The 19762-nt window shown below is 44.7% G+C and overlaps 1 protein-coding gene across 1 annotated transcript in view; it reads right to left on the minus strand.

Annotated features, from left to right (window-relative positions):
- LOC125483813 (probable G-protein coupled receptor 139) overlaps positions 1 to 19762 on the minus strand; it is a 140698-nt gene that overhangs the window by 94144 nt on the left and 26792 nt on the right. The window contains 1 exon segment of the mRNA XM_048600508.1: positions 8524 to 8739. Coding sequence (XP_048456465.1) covers positions 8524 to 8739 — 216 coding nt within the window.

Consider the following 19762-nt stretch of genomic DNA (forward strand, 5'->3'; position numbering starts at 1 on the left):
CTACGCTCGGTTCACAATAAACAACTGCACCTCCCAGTCGCGAACCATTTCAACTCCCCCTCCCATTCCTCAGACGACATGTCCATCCTGGGCCTCCTGCAGTGCCACAACGATGCCACCCGAAGGTTTCAGGAACAGCAACTCATATTCTGCTTGGGAACCCTGCAGCCCAATAATATCAATGTGGATTTCACAAGCTTCAAAATCTCCCCTCCCCCTACCGCATCCCAAAACCAGCCCAGCTCGTCCCCGCCTCCCTAACCTGTTCTTCCTCCCACCTATCCCCTCCTCCCACCTCATTTCGCACCCCCATTTCTTACCTACTAACCTCATCCCGCCTCCTTGACCTGTCCGTCCTCCCTGGGCTGTCCTATCTCCTCCCTATCTCCCCACCTACACTCACCTTTATGGCACCATCCCTGCCTCTTTGACCTGTTTGTTTCCTCTCCACCTATCTTCTCCTCTATCCATCTTCTATCCACGTCCCCCTCTCTCCCTATTTATTTCAGAACCGCCTTCCCCTCCCCCATTTCTGATGAAGGGTCTAGGCCCGAAGTGTCAGCCTTCCTGCTCCTATGATGCTGCTTGGTCTGCTGTGCTCATCCAGCTCTACACCTTGTTATCTCAGATTTTCCAGCATCTGCAGTTCCTACTATCTCTGATACAACCTCAGTGCCGCCGAATTCACAGAAGAACCTTTCAACTTGCAGCTTCCTGACACTTAACCCAGCCCTGCCCAGGAGAGAGACAGTCCGAGGCAAGTACCTCAGGCAGCATCGCTGTGCTGTCCCCATTCCCTGACCTAGTCACGTGTCTTTATCCCGTGATTCCCTTTTCAGTGATTCCCACCTTTCGCTGTTGTCCCTGTCTCCCAGCATAACCAACCAATTCCATCCCCATTCTGCTGGTCATCTTGCGTGTGTCAGACTGTCCTGCTTTGCTGAGTGTCTCTCGCATTTCACTGTTAGTCGTTCAGATTTGAATCATGGGCATTGGTTTTTCGTTCTATAATACTAACACATAGATTAAACATTATCAATAATTCAATTCATTGCACAATATGTGTTTTAGTTTCCTTGAAACTGTAATTAAATTTTCGAGGGCTTTCTCAGTTGGGAGAGGATTTAAATGTAGTCGCAATGTAACCAGATCCCCCGATTCGATCACAGTTGCTGGCACCAATAAAATCCTCAACAAATGGAAGGTGCGTGGAAGGTGGAAGACAGACGGAGAACAGATATGACAAAGTGTAGAGCTGATTGAACACAGCAGGCCAAGCAGCATCAGAGAAGCAGGAAAGCTAACGTTTCGGGTCTAGACCCTTCTTCGGTAATTACTTTTTCTATTACTGATAATTGGCCAAGACCTCCATAACTGCTGCTGATTGGCGATAGATCAGACTGAGTAATTCTGCACTCTCTCTCGATCCGTTTCCAAATTCAGACGCCAAAAACTGCCGATATTCTCTCTCATGTCTTCCGGACGACCGACAACTCCATGAGAGCTGGAAACCGTTCAATCTGCGGTATTTTACTTAAAATTCCGTGTCTGTTTGCTTCCTCTTTCAAGAGCACCTACAGAAGGAGAGAGACTCCGAAAGTTTGTGTTTTCGAATAAACCTGTTGGACAAGAACCTGGTGTCATGACGTAGGTGAAACCTCTTCTGGAGTACTGTGTCGAGTTCTGGTCTCACTGTTATAGGGAGGATATTATTAAGCTGGAGAGGGTTCAGCAGATATTTACCAGAATGTTGCTGGGAATGGATAGTTTGAGTCATAATGAGAAGCTGGATGAGCTGGAATATTTTTCACAGGAGCGTAGGAGGTTGAGGGGTGACTTTATAGAGGTTTATAAAATCATGAGGGGTACAGATAAGTTGAATGACAGATGCCTTTTCCCTCGGGTGGAGGTTTTCAAGACTAGGGGTATATTCTAAGATTAGAGGAGTAAAGATTTTGTAAAGACACAAGGAGCAATTTTTGTACACAGAGAGTGATTTGTGCGTGGAATGAACCTCCAGAGGACGCAGTGGAAGTTGCAAATTTAAAAAGACACTTAGTTAAGTTGATGAATAAGAAATGAATAAGTTTTGATGATGTTGTGAGCTACTGCCCTCCCCGACTCCCTCCCGAAGTGAATCCCTGATGGTTTTCACCTCCGCCACTGCCTATGCATTGGCGTGTGGAGGCCAGCAGAGGGTGGCATTGCATCTCTTCAAGCAACACAGAGACTGTCAGACCTGCCCCGCAGAGTCACACAGATGCAGACACAAACACATCCATACTAACACAGATAAGGGGAGCTTATCACGATTTCTCTTGCTCGATGGTTTGTCAATATTTCACTCGCTCCATGTGGTATGTGTCAGGAGTTCTGTTGCTCCATTGACAGCATTTGACCCGCTCCGTGTGAGTATATCAGTATTTCACTTGCTCATAGTGATTGTGTGAGTATTTCAGTTGTTTCATGGGGATTGTGACTCTGACAATGTCAATGCTTGATTATTGAAGATGCCAGGACAATTATGAAGAGCAGTAAATATCACAGATTAGTTTCAATATATGAACTGTCTGAAGGAGGTGGTGTTGGTCCTTCAGAAGTATCCCCGGGAGGTACTGTTAACTAAAACAGTGGATGGTATCTTCAATATGAGGACGAGGCTTTCCCACCGCCAGGTCTGTGTGCAGGGTGCTCCACAGACACTGTTAGGGAAAGATGTATCTGTTATGAGTAGTTTGGTGAGAATGTTTCCCTCTTGTTGGTTCATTCAACACTTCCCACAGTCTGGCTGCTGTGTATTTTAGACCTTGCCCTGCTCAGTCAGTGATGAGCCTGTGGAGACACTCTTGGTGATGGACATTAAAGTACCACACCCAGAGTACGTTCTGTGGCCTTGCCACCCTCAGTGCTTCCCACGATTTGTTTTTAACATCGAGGAGAACTATGGAGGGCAGTAGATGTCCATCATCAGGTGAGTTCCTTGACCATCTTTGACCTGTTGCCATGAGATTTCTCGGATTCAGGAATCAATGTTGGGGAATTCCAGGGTAACTCCTTCCCTGGCTGTATACCATGATGCCACCACCACTGGTGGGTCTGTCCTGCCAGTGGGACAGGATATACCCAGGGATGGTGAAGGTGCTTCATGAAACATTAACCATCAGGTCTGATTCTCTGAGGATGGCGATGTCAGACTGTTTCGTGACCGGTCAAAATGAGGAATAAAGGCAACAATGAAGCAGCAAATAATGGCTCAAAAAGATGAATAAAGGCACTTTATGTATTGTGCGTCGAATTCTCAAGAATATTGAGGAATTCAATCTATATATTAAATTAAGTCGATATGATTTATTGGCATTAGAGTGACATGGCTACAGGGTGACCAATTTTGGGAACTGAATATTCAGGACATTTTACATTTGGGAGTTTTATACAAAACTGAAAATGAGGTTGGGGGGATCTCGAAAAGGGAATCACATCTGTATAATCATAAAGAGTATCTGATATCAAATGATCAACTTAAAAATTATTGTTTTTTTTTGCGTGAGAAGTACCAATTGAGTTGAGTTTGGGGAGAAATTTCCACTACGAGGCTGAGTGTATTTCACCAAAACTGATGGACAGAAGGGCGTTTGTGATGTGGATCTTTATGACTCCCTCAAATTCTATAACCGAAATACCCCGCAATATTCTGTAACCGACACTATTTGTGAACGGTCGAACGTTAGTTAATTGAACAAAAGATAAGATTCCCGAGGGAAGAGATCCCATTTTGTGTCACATTTTATAAATAATTGAGAACTTACCTTTTGTTACCTCAACTCCAATTATTTTAATAATTCTATGAATACAGTGAATGATTTAAAATTCTCACACTGTCCTCAATCAAACTGGTAAATATGCCTCCAGACTGATGCATGAATTGTTTGTTTTCCTTCCTCACAGTTAATGTAGTGACGATCTATTTACTGCTTTATAGAGATTGTGGATTGTCTCCATGTGTCAGACGTTACCTGCGGGCCATAGCAGTGGTGGACCTACTAGTTATTATCCTTGACCTGATATTGAGACCCATTCCCATTGTTTATCAGGAACAGTTTTATTTCCTGGAGTCCATCCCTGTGTGTAATATCCACGCCGTCCTGCTTTATGCAGCCACTGACTTTTCTGTCTGGTTCACCGTCACTTTCACCTTTGATCGATTTGTGGCCATTTGTTGCCAGAAGCTGAAAAGTAAATATTGCAGTGAGAAAACAGCGGCTGTGGTTTTGGGAACACTGACTGTGCTGAGCTGTTTAAAGAACATTTTCTGGTATTTTATGTTCACAGGGCAATATTTGCTGGGGAATGTCCCCTTGTTTTGTGATGTAACAATCGATGTTGCAATTTCTCGTGTCTAGCTCACAAGCAAGTTCCTCCATCACATTCAAACCCCGGCTCTCCCATTTCTCCTGATTCTGCTGCTCAATGTTTTCACCGTCAGACACATTTTAGTGAACAGCAGAGCCCGCAGGAGACTCCGGGCTCACACCAATGAGGATGGTCAGTGTGACACAGAAATGAGGAATCGAAAAAAATCCATCATTTTACTCTTTGTGATCTCGGCCAATTTCATCCTGTTATGGTCAGTGTTAAAGGTGCATTTTATATGGAAGCGGATGTGGTGGATTGGGTATCAGTCTGTGTATCTAGATTACTTTGTGCTGGATTGGGCTTCATGCTGCAGCTCCTTAGTTGCTGCACAAACACCGCGATTTATGCCGTGACCCAGATTAAGTTCAGGCAGCAGTTGAAGAATGTGCTGAAATATTCTTTTACCCAAATTCATCAATCAATCAAATTCACTCACTAATCAATCCATCCAGGATTTTCTCATGTCAGTTCAATGTTTCAGCAATGAAGCAGCCTGTCGCTATGATAACAGACTGAGGGTAGTGCTGGTTTGTCCAACCTTATCCCACAGGGATTACACGGACAAATTTCAATGTTTCTCTCAACTCAGGGGCCAGTGAGAAAAGGCATCATGTTACTGATTGTATCGATAACTTCAATTTGTAATTAATAAAAATATCCATTAAAAAGTGACAAGCTGCAGAATGAACTGTATTGTTGTTCATCTTTGTGTTGAAGAAGCTGAGCTGGTGGAGACAGATTCGGTCCCAAGTCCTGGTCCTCGGGGAGGGGGAGGAGACTGGGGTTGTGCACAGGAATTAAGTTTAAGTCACTCAGTTCTTGATTTCACCTCTGGGTACCCAACTCCGACCCGACCTCGATGGAATGCATCTCTCTCCCTTATTACAACTCCCTCCATATTTTCCTTCGAATCTCACCATGACGTCCCATCTTCTCCCAAAATGGGGTGTTCCACTCATGAACATCCCAGATATCCTCTGATTTCAAGGACTACAACTTTCCTCCTTCGGTGGTCGAAAATGCTCTCGACCGCATCTATTGCGTTTCCCGCACCTCTGTGCTCACATCCCCTCCCTGCAAAAACAAACAGAGACAGGATCCCGCTTGTCCTCGCGTACCACACCACTAATCTCCAATTCAAAGTTTCATTCTCTGCCACTTCTGCCACCCACAAACTGATCCAAAAACAAAAGGTATATTTCCCTCCCCACCCCTGTCTGCCTTCCGGAGGGACAGCTGTCTCCACGATTTCCTTGTCCGCTCCACGCTCCCCACTGCCCCACCTCCCCTGGCACCTTTCCCTGCAACCGCAGTAAGTGCTACACTTGCGCCTACACCTCCCCCCTCACCCCCATCCAAGGAACCAAACAAACCTTTCACTTCAGACAGAGGTTCATCTGCGCATCCGCTAATCTGGTCCACTGCATCTGCTGCTCCCGATGTGGCCTCCTCTACATTGGTGAGACCAAGCGGACGCTCAGGGAATGCTTGGTCGAGCACCTGTGCTCTGTTCACGACAAACGACAACACCTTCCAGTCACGAACCATTTCAACTCCTCCTCCCACTCCCTGATCGACTTGTCCATCCTGGGCCTCCTCCAGTGTCACAATGACGCCACCCGGAAACTGGAGAAGAAGCACCGCATATTCCGCCTCAGGACCCTGCAGCTAAATGGCCTAAACATGGAATTCACCAGTTTTAACATTTCCCAGGTTCAGCCTCATCCCATGTCCCACCCTCCCTCTCATCACCGCCCCCTTGACCAGACACAACCTGTCCATCGTCTGTCCCAACTATCCGCTCCTCCCACCTCACTGACCAATCACCACCACTGCCTACATGCACTCACCTATCACCAGCCCACCTACCTTCCCCTGCCCCACCCCTTCTTTATCGATTTTTTTTCTGAGCTCCATTCCCGCTCCCCCATTTCTGAAGAATGGTGCTGACCCGAAATGTCAGCTTTCCTGCTCCCCTGATGCTGCCTGGCCTGCTGTGTTCCTCCAGCTCCACACTGTGTTATCTCTGATGCCAGCATCAGCAGCTCTTGTTATCTCTTCTAATGTCAACTGTTTGTTCATAGTTCCAATTTGCTTTTTGTATTAGATTTATCACCTTCCTTCCAGACCTGCTGGCAGAAAGTGGCGTTCAACTACAATCACATCGAAAAACATTATTGTGAATGGTGGACCAAATGTGACGTAAAACACAAGAAACACTCCCTTCTCGAACACACAGACACACCCATAAAAATAGATGATTTCCAGAACATTCCGACACATTCGATCAGTCGAGGCCACACCAAGGTCACTTCTTCAGAGTTACTAATATGGAGGGTGAAAACATTGATGTCCTGAAACATTCTCTCCCAGTTCGTGGTTGGAAATTTCTGTCTTTTCGTCAGAATTGTGCTTCACTTGAGGCACACTGATAATGTTACCTCGCAGGGTGATGAAACGTTTGTAACCAAACCCACTGGCTCGGCGAGCACGTCAACAACCTATGACAATACCTTGAACATTTGATGTCAGATCCTTTTTTACAATCATACAGATGCCATTCCTCATTCGGAGATCCCCAACCCCCAACCTCCTTTTCATTTTCGTCCAACACTTCCAAATATAAACTGTCCTGGATAATCAGTTGCCAATATCGGTCACCCTGTAGCCAGGTCTCTCTCATGCCAATAAGTCATATCCATTTACCTCAATGTATGCTTTGAATTCCTCAATCTTTTTTGAAAATGCAATACATATTCAGATAGCAAGCCTTTCATTCAGTTTTATCAACCATTATTCCCTGCTCCATTGTCGCCTTAATTCCCCATTTTGACCGGTCAAGAAACAGTCTGACATCGTCATACACACAGAATCAGGCCCAATGAGTAACGTACCATGAAACACCATCGCCATCCCTGGGTATATCCTGTTACACCGGCAGGAGAGGCCCACCGGTGGTGGTAGCACGGTAGAATAGAGTCAGGAAAGGAGCCTCCCTGGAATTTCCCAACATTGATTCCAGAACCCCAGAAACAGAACAAAGAACAAAGGAAATTACAGCACAAAAACAGGCCTTTTGGCTTTCCAATCCTGCACCCACATGCTGCCCCTCACAACTAAAATCCGATAGCCTTACGGTGACAGTATTCCTCTATTTCCATCTATTCATGTATTTGTCAAGACACCTTTTAAAAGTCACGATCGTATCTGCTTCCACTAGTTGCCCTGGCAGCGAGTTCCAGGCACCCACCATCCTCTTCGTAAAAATCTCATGGTAACAGGTCAAGGATGGTCAAGGAACACGCTTGATGATGGTCAGCTACTGCCCTCCACACCGCCCCTCAGTTAGAAATCAGTTCTCCTTGATTTTTAAAACAAATCAGACGAATCACGGAGGGTGACAAGGCACAGAACGTACTATGGGTGTGGCACTTCAATGCCCACCACAAAGAGTTTCTCCACAGGCTCACCACTGTCTGTGCAGGGCGAGGCCTGAAATACATAGCGACCAGACTGTGGGAAGTGATGTGTTAACCAACAACAGGGAAACATTCTCACCAAACTATTGTCACAGATGTGTCTGTCTCTGACAGTATCTGTAGGAGCACCCAGCACACAGTCCTGGTGGAGGGAAATTCTCATCCTCATATTGAAGATACTGCCCACTGGGATAAGTTAGTGTTTATCGGTTTAACAGAAAATAATGACTGCACTGACACAGTGACCAATTCTGGGTCCTCAACTATTTGTAAACTATATCAACGGTTTAGATAAATGGAACAAATGTAAATTTGTCGATGACGCTATGATAGGTGGGATGCGAAGTTATCAAGAGGAGTTAAAGAGTCTATAAATGGATAAGCAATGGACAGTTTGGTCAGAAGCAAAGAGGAAGCGAGTGAATGAACAAGTTCACTAATGCAGTTAGTAGTGATTTCTGGAGTGAATATCTGGATTCAGAGTTTCACTAGGAACAATAACAGCGGCCAGGAGTTAATGTGCAAAAAGAGTAAAAGAAAAGAACAGTTATGAGTAAATGGAGTAAAAGAAAAGAACAGTAATACTGTTAAACCTGGTTGATAGATATAGTAATTAGACAGTGAGTCTTACCAGGGACACCAACGATAGCTAGAATAGGATAATATAAACATTGAGTAATGTAAAGTACGTGTTCGATCCGCTGTGATAATGGCATCGAATCATAAAATGTCGAAAGAAGCCAGAAACTATAGCATAAACCCCGGTCCATTGTAACATTCCAGTCCAATGTTCTCAGATTCTGATCTCGCCTCCCCCTCTCTCTGAAGTTGCTGATCCCTGTTAGTGCTGCTGGTGATGCTCACACTCATACTATGGGATAACACACAGAACAGAGCCCATTTATCATTAAAAGATGGAAACCCTCCACTGGGATAATTAGACTCTGCAGGGACTGACATTAATCACAGTCATCGAACAAACAGGTTCAGTTAACTCCTTCCTTACATCACTTTTCATATCACAATAAAAGGGAATATATACACAGTCTGGATGTAATGGATGAGGGTTGCTGAGCGATGGACCATAAATCTTTTACTCTTTTTAATATTTCTTCCCTGTATGTCGGAGTAGTGACAGAACACTGCAAGTTTGTATATGTTCCACCCTGTTATGAAAGGAGACAGGGATAAAACAACAGAAAAGCTGGATAAAATGACCGGTAGGGCAATTCCTAGAGATCATAAACGAGGGTAACAATATTCATCGCTCATCGACTTTCTGTAATGCTGCTCCTATTACGAAGTGCTATGTTATCAAATCCTTTCATAACATTGAGATATCATTCAGAGCATTGAGACTGCAGCTCAGGAACGGGAGGAAACAATTCTGTCCCATTGTGCCTATCACAGTGGGATAGGAGTAGGCCATTCAGCCACACTAGCCTATTACCACTTGAAGAGGTGGAAAGCTGGAATATTGGTGCATTTTGCAAAGGGAATCATTCAAAACCTATAGAGGATAGGAACATGAATGGGAGGGGTTTAGAGGGATATGGACCAAATATGGACAATTGGAACTGGCTGAGTGGGCACCATGGTCAGAATGGACCAGCTTGTGCTAAAGGGCGGTACAGTTTCCATGCTGTATTGCTCTATGATCCTAAGTGTTAGCACGGCTATATGAGGTGTTACTGAGAAGGTACCTGGAGCACATTCTGTTGTTTGTGTTTATGCATTTTGGAAGGGAGGAACCTCCATCAGATACAGTTTAATAGCTGCTCAAAATCCACGGTTTGCTGTGCGATTTAATGTCTGGAAACTGTTGCAGAGGTGCAGGAGGAGGCTACTCAGCTTCTCGAGTCCGTTGTATAAGAATAGAAGAAGGCCAGTCAGCTTCTTGGGTCTGTTACAGAGGGAGAAGAGGACACCATTCAGCCTCTCCACTCTCTTACACAGGAACCAGAGGAGACCATTCATCCTCTCGAGCCTGTTAGACCAGAGCAGGAGGAGGCCATTCAGCCTGTCGGGTTTAGTTCAGAAGAACAGGAGGAGATCATTCAGCCTCTTGATCATGTTATGGGTGATAAGAGGAGGTCATTAAGCCTTTCACATCTGTTATACAGAAACAGGAGGAGACCATTCAGGCTCTCGAGTCTATTACACAGGAATAGGAGAGGCCATTCAGCCTCTTGAATGTGTTACACAGGAACAGGACAAGGCCAATAATCCTCTCGAGGCTTTTTATACAGGAGCAAGTGGAGGCCGTTCATTTTCTTGAGCATGTTACAGATGAACAAGAGAAGACTATTCGGTACCTCAAATGTGTTATGGAAAAGCACAGCCAGTCAGCTTGCTTTCTCAATGACAGTGAGACAAACACACAAATATATCATTCAGATTTTGAAGACGTTTTACAGAAATACGAGAAAGGCTCTCAGTCAATAGAAGTTGTAACGAGTGTGAAGAGGCTAATCAGCCCCTCAATTCTTTTCCAAGAGAAGAGCAGGATAAAGCACAGCAATTCAAGCCTGTTACTCGAAAACAGGAGGATGACATATTTTTTTTCACAAACCTGATACATAGGAACAGGAGGCAGTCATTCAAGTCCTTGAGACTTTTACACAGGTAAATCTGGAGGGCAGTGAGCCAGCAGGATCCTGTTACTGCGTAACAGGAAGAGGCAACTCACTCCCCAACAATATGATACACTGGGAGAGAAGAAGAATTGGGTTATTACAACAGAAATAAGTGAAAAAGTTGCATGAGTGGCACATTGAATCCTGCTCCCTAATTCAACATGATCATGGCTGGTCTAATTTTGACTCCTCATTCCATTTTTCAGAGACTTCCCTCTCTGTAGCCTCTGTTCCATTTTTCGGTCATGTTGCAGACCCAGATGCTGTAACTGCAATCACCATGACTCATCCAGAGTGGGTCACCAAACTTCTGGTCTTCCTGAATATCCACAGTAGCTTTAAACAGCACGTCCTCTGGCTTCCTCACACAGTCCAAAGATGTGCAGGTTAGGTGGATAGGCCATGACTAAATTGCCTGTAGTGTTCAGGCATGTGTAGATTAGGGGGATGGGATTTTCTGACAGTCAGTCTGGACGATTTGGGTCAAAGGACCTGCTTCTACACTGTAGGCATTTTATGATTGGATCAACAATATGGCACTTGAAAGAAGTTTAAAAGAGGAATGGCGCACATAAACACAAACATCGCTGGGTTCTGAACCCAAGATCTCCTACTTACTCGGCAAGCGTGTTAACCAACAAAGCCAGAGGGCTATGCATGCTAGCTATTTCCTACCAATATATGCATTTCTTTCAGCGTGCAATCAGTAACACTTTTTCTTTATCCATTTTGTGGAGTGAGAATTTCAAACAAACCCGCTTTTGCAAACATGGATACTTCACAGCTGAACATTCTCCTCGAAAATGTACAGAAAGAGATGGTATCATCTTGCATTGGTTGAAAACTGATAATTTCACCTGTATAAACTGACGGCAAAAACATGGTTGGTTCATTCTCTCAGGGCCCCCGTTAATACACACAGTGGGACCTTCACAAGAGGAACAGGGTCATTGTAATCAATTGACCAGGAGCGATGGGTGAGTCAGGGTAAATAGTGGGCAGTAAAGTCTGACCCATTAGCACCGACATTGAGACTTGCATCAACAGCTGCACACTCACTTCCAGTCTCATGCCTCCCAATCATCATAATCTTTCATTTTAATTTCAGCCCCCCTTCTCTGCTTCTGAACTTGTTCCTGACTGATTGCAGGAATCCGATTAGAAAATGCAACTTCTGAACACGGGTGCCTCGGATATGGACGTCACACAATGGGATAGGATTTACGGCCCGTCATGAATTACAGCAGAGATGGAGATGACGAGATATTTTCTTGAACACTTGAACTCCTCAGCACGTAGCTACATCCGTGACGAACGATCAGTGGATCCGAAGCGTTATCTCTGTTTCTCTCCACAGTTGCTGCCAGACCCGCTGTAGTGGTCTATTAATTCCTGTTTATGGTTCTGATTTCCAGCATCCGTAGCTCTTTGTTACATGTTAGCTTGAATATCGTTTGGGATAAAATAGATTACCTCGCAACTCCTTTCCTGCTTCTGAAAATTAGTCAACAGTGCTGTGGTCACGAAAAACTAGCAAAGGAGAATTCGCATTTGCTGAAGGGGAATCAACCCAGGGCCGCGATGCTGAGAGCGCCAAATCCTAACCATTAGACTACCAGTAAAGCAGCTTGGCATACTGGCATGTTTTGTTAAGGACACTGCTTCTGCCTTTTCATTCTTCCTCATTTTGGCTGCAGATCAGTTTATCCCTGTCTTCGAGTTGTTATAGCTTGGAGAAAGAACATTCGGCCATTGTGTCAATGCACGTCATCAGGCATCCATCTATTCTCGTCCCAGTTTCCAGAATTTGGCCCACTGCCTTGTGTGACATTCCGAGGGGAGATATTAATGAGACTATCCCTCTAATCAACGAATGGGACTGACGTTTTGTGTTGGTGCAATTGTGTTACAACCCATTTAATGGGCTCATCCTCAATTTTACCACAGAGGGAGACTCACAGACACATCCCCGAGGGTGACAGAGGCCGCAGGATTATGCCCGCTCCACATTCACTCTCCGTCCCCAGACAAAAGGCAGCTTTACGTGGAGCACAAGCAAACTCTCCAGATAATGAGAAAGCCTGCTGCAACCTCGGAAGGAAACGGACAGTGCGCTGAAATTTTCCCAAACTCTGCCCACGTGGAAGTTTTAATTTCCAATCCCTGAAGCTCCTGGAAATCTGACAATACCAACGCTCTTTGGAAGCACATACCAATATTCAAGAAACGCCATTAGTTGCACTCGACCAGGCAGGACTTCAATCTACAACTTTATGACCCGAAGTCAGACAGGTTATCCATTATGCCCCGGCCCAATACACGGCTTACTGTGATACATCTTGTCAAGTTGTGATGTTAACAGGGACCAAAGAGGAAATGTGATTCATGAGGTGGACACCAGCAAAGGTAATCGCCATCATAGCTTCACTTCAACGGTCCCCACTTTGAGAAGCGGGTAGAACAGTGTGTATAATATCACAAAGAATGACACTGATCCACACATTAAACGGTAAAGTTCAGGTCATTAACTTGCTCGCCAAACTGGCTTGTTTTCGTTCAGACATTTCATCACCATGCTAGGTAACATCATGATTAAGACTTCTGATAAAGCGATGTTGTTCTACTCCAAATGGAATTTATACTCCGGTCTGTTGCGGTGAGTTCTGTCATTTCCGGTTCTGTTCTGCATGGGTTGTGTATGGGGTCCATTTCTATATGTTTGCTGATTGCATTATGGATTGAGAACCATGCCTCTAGGAATTCCCATGCGTGTCAATGTTTGGCTTGGGCTACTAAGGTTATTGTGTCCAGTTAAAGTGATGGCCTTCATTATCCGAGTGTACTGATATTAGGGAAAATTCGTCGTGTCATTTTGTTGCTCGCTGATGTTCGTGTGTTCTGATGGCTAGTTTCCTTCCCGTCTGTTTGATATAATGTTTGTGACAGTCGTTGCATGGTATTTTATAAATTATGTCGGTTCTGCATGTCGTGGGTATGGAGTCTTTAATCCTTGTGAGTGTTTGTTGTAGCATGGCTGTGGGCTTGTGTGCTACCGTAAGGCCGAGTTGTCATAGGAGTTGTCAGTTCTGATATGTTCTTGATGTATGGCAGTGTGGCCAGTGTGTTCGGGCATCATGTGTCCTCTTCGTGTTGTCTATTTAGGAGGCACCTGCGGATAAAATTTCAGGGATATCTGTTCAAAGCGAAGACTTTGTATAGGGTATTCTTCCTTTTTCTGCATAGTTCTGGCATGTTGCAATGAGTGGTGGTCCTTTTAAATAGTATCCCAACACAGTTTTCTTTGTGGACAACCCCAAAGCACAACTTACCCACAACCCGAGCGAAAAATCTTTGCTGAAATCTTAAATGGTAAAGTCGCCATATTCGTTCTGGAACATCGGGCTGTTTTCTTATTACAGAGAGAGACAACTGGTGGTGGTTTAACTTGAGGGGCACCAAACATGAGATCAACAGAGAGGTTGGAAAGCAAAGTCATTAACGGGATTTAAACCCACAGTTGGCAGCATGAGGAAATCTGGCAAATGGCTTCGAGAAAGAGTTTGACTTTCAGCACTGTCTTCAAGGAAGAAAATGTGAATTTAATATTCCGACAAGCAGCAATGTTTCCTGTCATTGTTGGAAGGAGCTGTTTTTGTTCCATTGAAACCCGCAAGACATTGAATAAGTATTTAGATGAGCACTTGAAACGTCAGAGCACACAAGGCCACGAGTTATGTGTTGGAAACTGGGTTTGGATGCGAAATATGAGATGACTTGCACGGAAATAACGAGCATAATGGCCACTTTCTGTGTTGTTAAAAAATCTCAGAGATTCTTTATTATTTTGCAACTGCAGATAAGTCAAAAGCAGTGAGAGCAAGAAAAGTTGCAAGCATTGCTTGTGCCTGCTTAGGTGCTCTAGTAGTTTGGTTTCGCCACTCTTACTGCTGTTTGCTGAGTTTGATTCCCAGTCAGGGAATGAAGATTTATTGTTTCTGTAAAATGAGTATGAATTCCTGACATTAAAAAAAAACACAGCAAAGAGAGCAGCTCTGACTGAGTCAGTGAGAGATTGATATCAGAGATTAAAGAAAATCGGAAGAAGCACTGAATTCCATTGTCTTCACCTGCTGAGGCACAATACTAAGAACGAAATTGCTCCGTTTTGAAATCACAGAAACCCGGCACCGTTTTTCTGAAGGGTATCCCATCCAAACTCACCGCCCCCGCCACCGCCCCCCCGATCCCCCCACCACCACCACTATGTTAACCCTGTATTTCCCATGGCTAATCCACCTGACCTAAACATCCCTGAAAAAAATGGGCAATTTAGCATGGCCAATCCACCTAAGCTGCACACCTGTGGGCTATGAGGAAACACATGCAGATACAGGGAGAACGTGCAAACTTTACACAGATAATTACCTGAGGGTGGAATCAAATCCGGGTCTCTGGCGCTGTGAGGCAGCAGCGCTAACCACTGAGCCACCATGCGCCCCAATGCAGGATTTTTGGAGGTTTAATGAGGTGCAGAAAGATTGGTTCCCTTCTTGGACAGTCTTGGACCAGAACGCCTAATATCAAAATGGGGTTCGGATATTGAGGTCCGAGATGAAACAGAACTTATTCCCTTAGACGGTTGTGAATCGGTGGAACTCTTTACAGCACAGGGTTGTCGAGGCTGAGTTGTTAAGTATATTCAAGGCTGGGATCAAAAGATTTTTAATCAGTAATGATATCGATGGATATGGGAAAGGCAAGAAAGTGCTGTTTAGGATTATCAGATCAGACATGAGCTCACTGAATCGCAGAGCAGACTTATTGGATGAATGGTATTTTTCTGCTTCTAAAATTTACGGTCTTAATATCAGGCTACAAAACTGACCTGAGTTAGTTAGCAAATGATAAGTGCGTAGGTTCTGAACGCCTCGAGACACATGTGCAAAGAGCAACACACAAAGGAGAGTCCTTGTGTAATTGATCCAATGTGATCTGTATACCAGGATAAACAGCGAAGACTGGTCTTCAGCACCCACATTGAGCCTGCTTCCACTCAGCCTAAAGTCAACTCTCACAAACCACGATTGCCCTTCATTTTTCTTGACCTCCCCTCTCTTCTTGTTTTAAACTGATTGCAGCTGACATTGCTGATGTGGAACTGTAACGTGGAGTGAACCGATTTTGACTGGTTCAAGACATAATTCTGCTTCTAAAGATCAGTCAATATTTCGTATTTATAACTGTAAATGTTAACCATTATCAGGCTATTGCAGTAAAGGCACTGAATCGGAATCACGACACGAGCAGGGAAGATCTGTTTATGTCACTCTGGACACTGTCTGATTCGGCCTTGCATTCTCTCGTTCTTCTGCACATGATACTCCTCTGCTCTGTTTCGGTTTTATTGCATCTTGGCTTATAATACACAAGGTATCCAATTATTTATTACTTTGTCATTTCTAACACATGAAATCCTCTTTCCACCTCTCTGCGACTAGCTCCGTAGCTCAGTGGTTAGAGAATTGGTCTTGTAAACAAGGGGCCGTGCACACCCGCTGCTTCCAAAATCCAAAGGAGCACTTTAAATATCATCTAAAATCATGACAATATAATTTCCTGCACAGGCCAGAAATGTGTTTGAAATGCCACATTCCTGTTTGTCCTTCCACGTACTTGAGGAAGACCATTCGGAAGGGCGGGAAACAGCTGATGTGAGCAACGTTTGGCAGGAAGAGCGAGGTGAAGCAGTATAAACTGCAGAGTGATGGGGAAACAACGGGGGAGGAGCACAGGGAAGCCACCGAGTTCTTCCTTTCGTTGCAGTAAACACATTCTTTTTTGGAGTCTGAAATGGGACAATAGTGCCAAGCGAGTGAAATTCTGCTTTCTGGGCGTTGCTGTCTCATAAAGCCTCTGGCACTCTCGGTGGAAGGTGTCGTTATTTGTTTCCCTCTGTGGGTGAAAATGAGGTTCACTTCCCCGAGGGGGCATGATCACAGTCTTCCCATCTCAAACGTCAGTTTCATTCGTTTGATTCTTGAAGTTAAAACGTTACAGGGAAAATATCATCGAGATGAACACTTGAAACATGAGACCACATAAGGCTAAAAGTCCAAGTGCTGGAAACTGGAATGATTGGCCTCTTTCCATGCTGTAAGAAACTCAATGATGCTATCATTTTGCAGGACCAACTGATTACCAATGAGATAAAAGCCAGAAGCTGTGTTATTAAGAAATGAAGCGAGTCTGCTTGTTCCCATCCCTGGTGATCTAGTGGTTAGGATACAGTGCTTTCACCGCTGTTGCCTGGGTTCCTGCTCTGTTCAGGGAATGAGTATTTATTGTCCTCACAGTAACAACAGCAAAGGTAGAGCCGTGTCTCACGGGAATCCTTTTGATGTCTCGCATCAATGAATGTCCTGGCCCCTTAAAGAAGGGAAGGGAGTTTGACTGTCTGTACTCAGTCGGACAGTTCACCCTTTATGTGCCTGTGATTCCCAGTTCTAAAGATTCACAAAGTTGAGACGAGTGGATTTTTTTTAAAACATTCTGTTTCCTTTCCATTCCGTGGAGCTGTGATTGAATGGTTTGTGAAGTTAAAAGCTGCCAATATCAGTGTATGGTACTACTTCAGCTTCCCCTCTTCTGATGACGCTGGGACACTGACTCCAATGTTCTCAGTGACGTTTACTAATGTGAGGCAGTGAAAGGATTCCAGTTCCTGCAGATCAGATTCAAACCTGATCAGGGCTTCAGAACAGTGAGAAAGATGAGCTTGGAATTTTAAAGAAGTTTCAAATTACATTTCAGCCACAGAGACAGGGTGAGTGACGTCATAAACCCATGGCGTCATTCCCGTGCAGAAAGAAGCCGTTCAGCCCATGGAATCCACGGCGACTCTGTCAAATGCATCTCTCTGAGGTTATTCACAATCGGTGATATCTGTTCTAATAATGGTCAAATGTGTCTGTGCCGTGATGCTGTCTCCAACATGATTATCCTCTTGTTATTCATGTCTAAAACAGTGTGTGCAATTACTGCAGGTCTTGGAAAAAAATTGGACGGAATATGTTTCGTCCCTAGTTTCGTCCCAACTTAGAGAAGATCAACGGTGAACAGGAGAAAACTACAGAGATCTTGACAGTGTGTCACCTCACCTGTCTACAAAAACGACGGATTTATTTCAGACACATGATCTTCCTGCAAAAGGACAAATCGCGCTTCGAAGAAATAGCAGAGGATGGTTCTGATCTATCGACTGCTGGATTATGGGCTCAGCACGTTTCTGCTGCACCACTCTGCTTGGTAGCGCTGTTTGGATTTTAGGCTTTTCATTTGACGTGTGGCATGTACCTTCAAGAATGAATTTTTTAAAAATCATTGTTGTTGTGTAATACCCTGTTGTGCAGATGTGTCTCGCCTGTGTAAACATAACCTTTGTCTAATGTCCCACATTCTGTTTCTCGCACATTCAGATTTCACTCAAAATCACAATATTTGTCACAACGCAGATGGAGGCCATGCAGCCCACCTTATCTGTGCCGCTATCCACAATGAGCAAATGAGTGTCATTTCATGTAATTCTCTTGACTTCTTTGTGTAACTCTGCCCATTGTTATTTGTGACATAACCATCAAATTTCCCTTTGTGTTGATTGAATCTGCGTCTTTAGTACTGTTAGACAGCATTTTAGTGACCCTCCCACTCTCTGTTCAAAATTTCAGCTCTCTCTTCTCCAAGGAGAGCTTTCCCAACTTTCCCATCTAACTTCATTAGAGAAATTCCACGGCACCATTCACGTGAATCTGTTCAACGCTGTCTCCAATCACTTCGCATTCCCACTTCTGGAAGTTTCACCCCCTAAACTAAGCAATAATGCAGTTGGAATTTTCACTCAGAGTCAGATTGCGTGGGCAAACAACCTGAAACACTTGTTTTCGATGTGAACAAACATTCTCTTTGGCCGTGTTAACTGCAATGGCACTTCTGCCCCATCCCCACTTCAGGCAACCCGACCTCATTTAACGAAGCTGGTTTTTCGGAAAGCTCTTTGGGCATTGTGGCAAAAGAGACACGAGGAAGGAGAGCTCATTCGGCAGTTGAACCCGGGACCTCGCGCATGTCATTTTTACATAGTACCCGAAATGAGATCATATGCCGAGACCAACAAGCCACACACGCTCGCCATAAAATGCGGACATGATGGAATAGTGGTACTTTCATTGGTGTATGACTCCAGTGATCCGGATAATGTTATGAGGACCTGGGTTCGAAACCACGGCAGATGGTGGAATTCGAATAGAATAAATACCGAGAATTAAGAATCTAATGATGACTGTGAGTCGATCGTTGGAGAAACCACATCTGGTTCACTAATGCCCTTTAGGAAAGGAAACTGCCATCTTTTCCTGGGCTGGCCGACCTGTGACTCCAGATCCACAGGCAATATGGTTGACCATGTGTCTGAGTAATTGGGGGTGGGCAATAAACGCTGGCCGAGCCAACGATGCCATCATCCCGTGAATGAATATCCTATGAACGAATTTGAAAAAAAAAACTTGCCACATAGATCCTGAGGGATCTCAGGCTGAACTAGATCTCAACAAAATCAGACCACCTCAGTGAAGAATGGAGCAAGATACAGAACTCCAGGGATCGCCTGTAATTCGAACGCGAGAGCTGTTCCTATTTACTTCAACCACATGGAACAGGACTATATCCCGAGACCAATGAACCAGCAACAGCTCAGATCCGTTAACACAAAAGCAGCACTGAGTTTTAACAACAGCTTCTTCCCATTCTGAACCCCCACTCCAAGGAGGCTCTGTTAGCACTTTTCCCCCGGGGCTCCGCTGTCTCCATTGACGGCTGGAGTAAACAATCTTTCACTGGCAGGCCGTGCTGGAGGAGAACAACACGAATGAGCTCTTCAGCTCCCTGCCAAACATGGACTTGCAGGACAGGGGAGGGGTGTGGTGGGAGTGGGAGGTATGGGAAGTGTGGAAGGCTGTGCAAAAGGGAGATCGTGCATGCAGAGAAACTAACATTCTGTTGGGAACCTTGTCCAAATCACCACATCTGACACTGCGCGAAAAATTCAGAGTTGTTCGGAAAGATAGAATCTCTCCCAATCAAGGGGATCTGTGTCTGTGTCGTTCTCAATGTCACAGGAAGGGCGCAGCTGTCTGATTCAGCATGGGGTGCTACTGAAGGAAGTCCTGTCTCTCAGACACA

This window comes from Rhincodon typus, chromosome 8 (assembly GCF_021869965.1).
Source record: "Rhincodon typus isolate 14 chromosome 8, sRhiTyp1.1, whole genome shotgun sequence".
Classification (NCBI taxonomy): Eukaryota; Metazoa; Chordata; class Chondrichthyes; order Orectolobiformes; family Rhincodontidae; genus Rhincodon; species Rhincodon typus.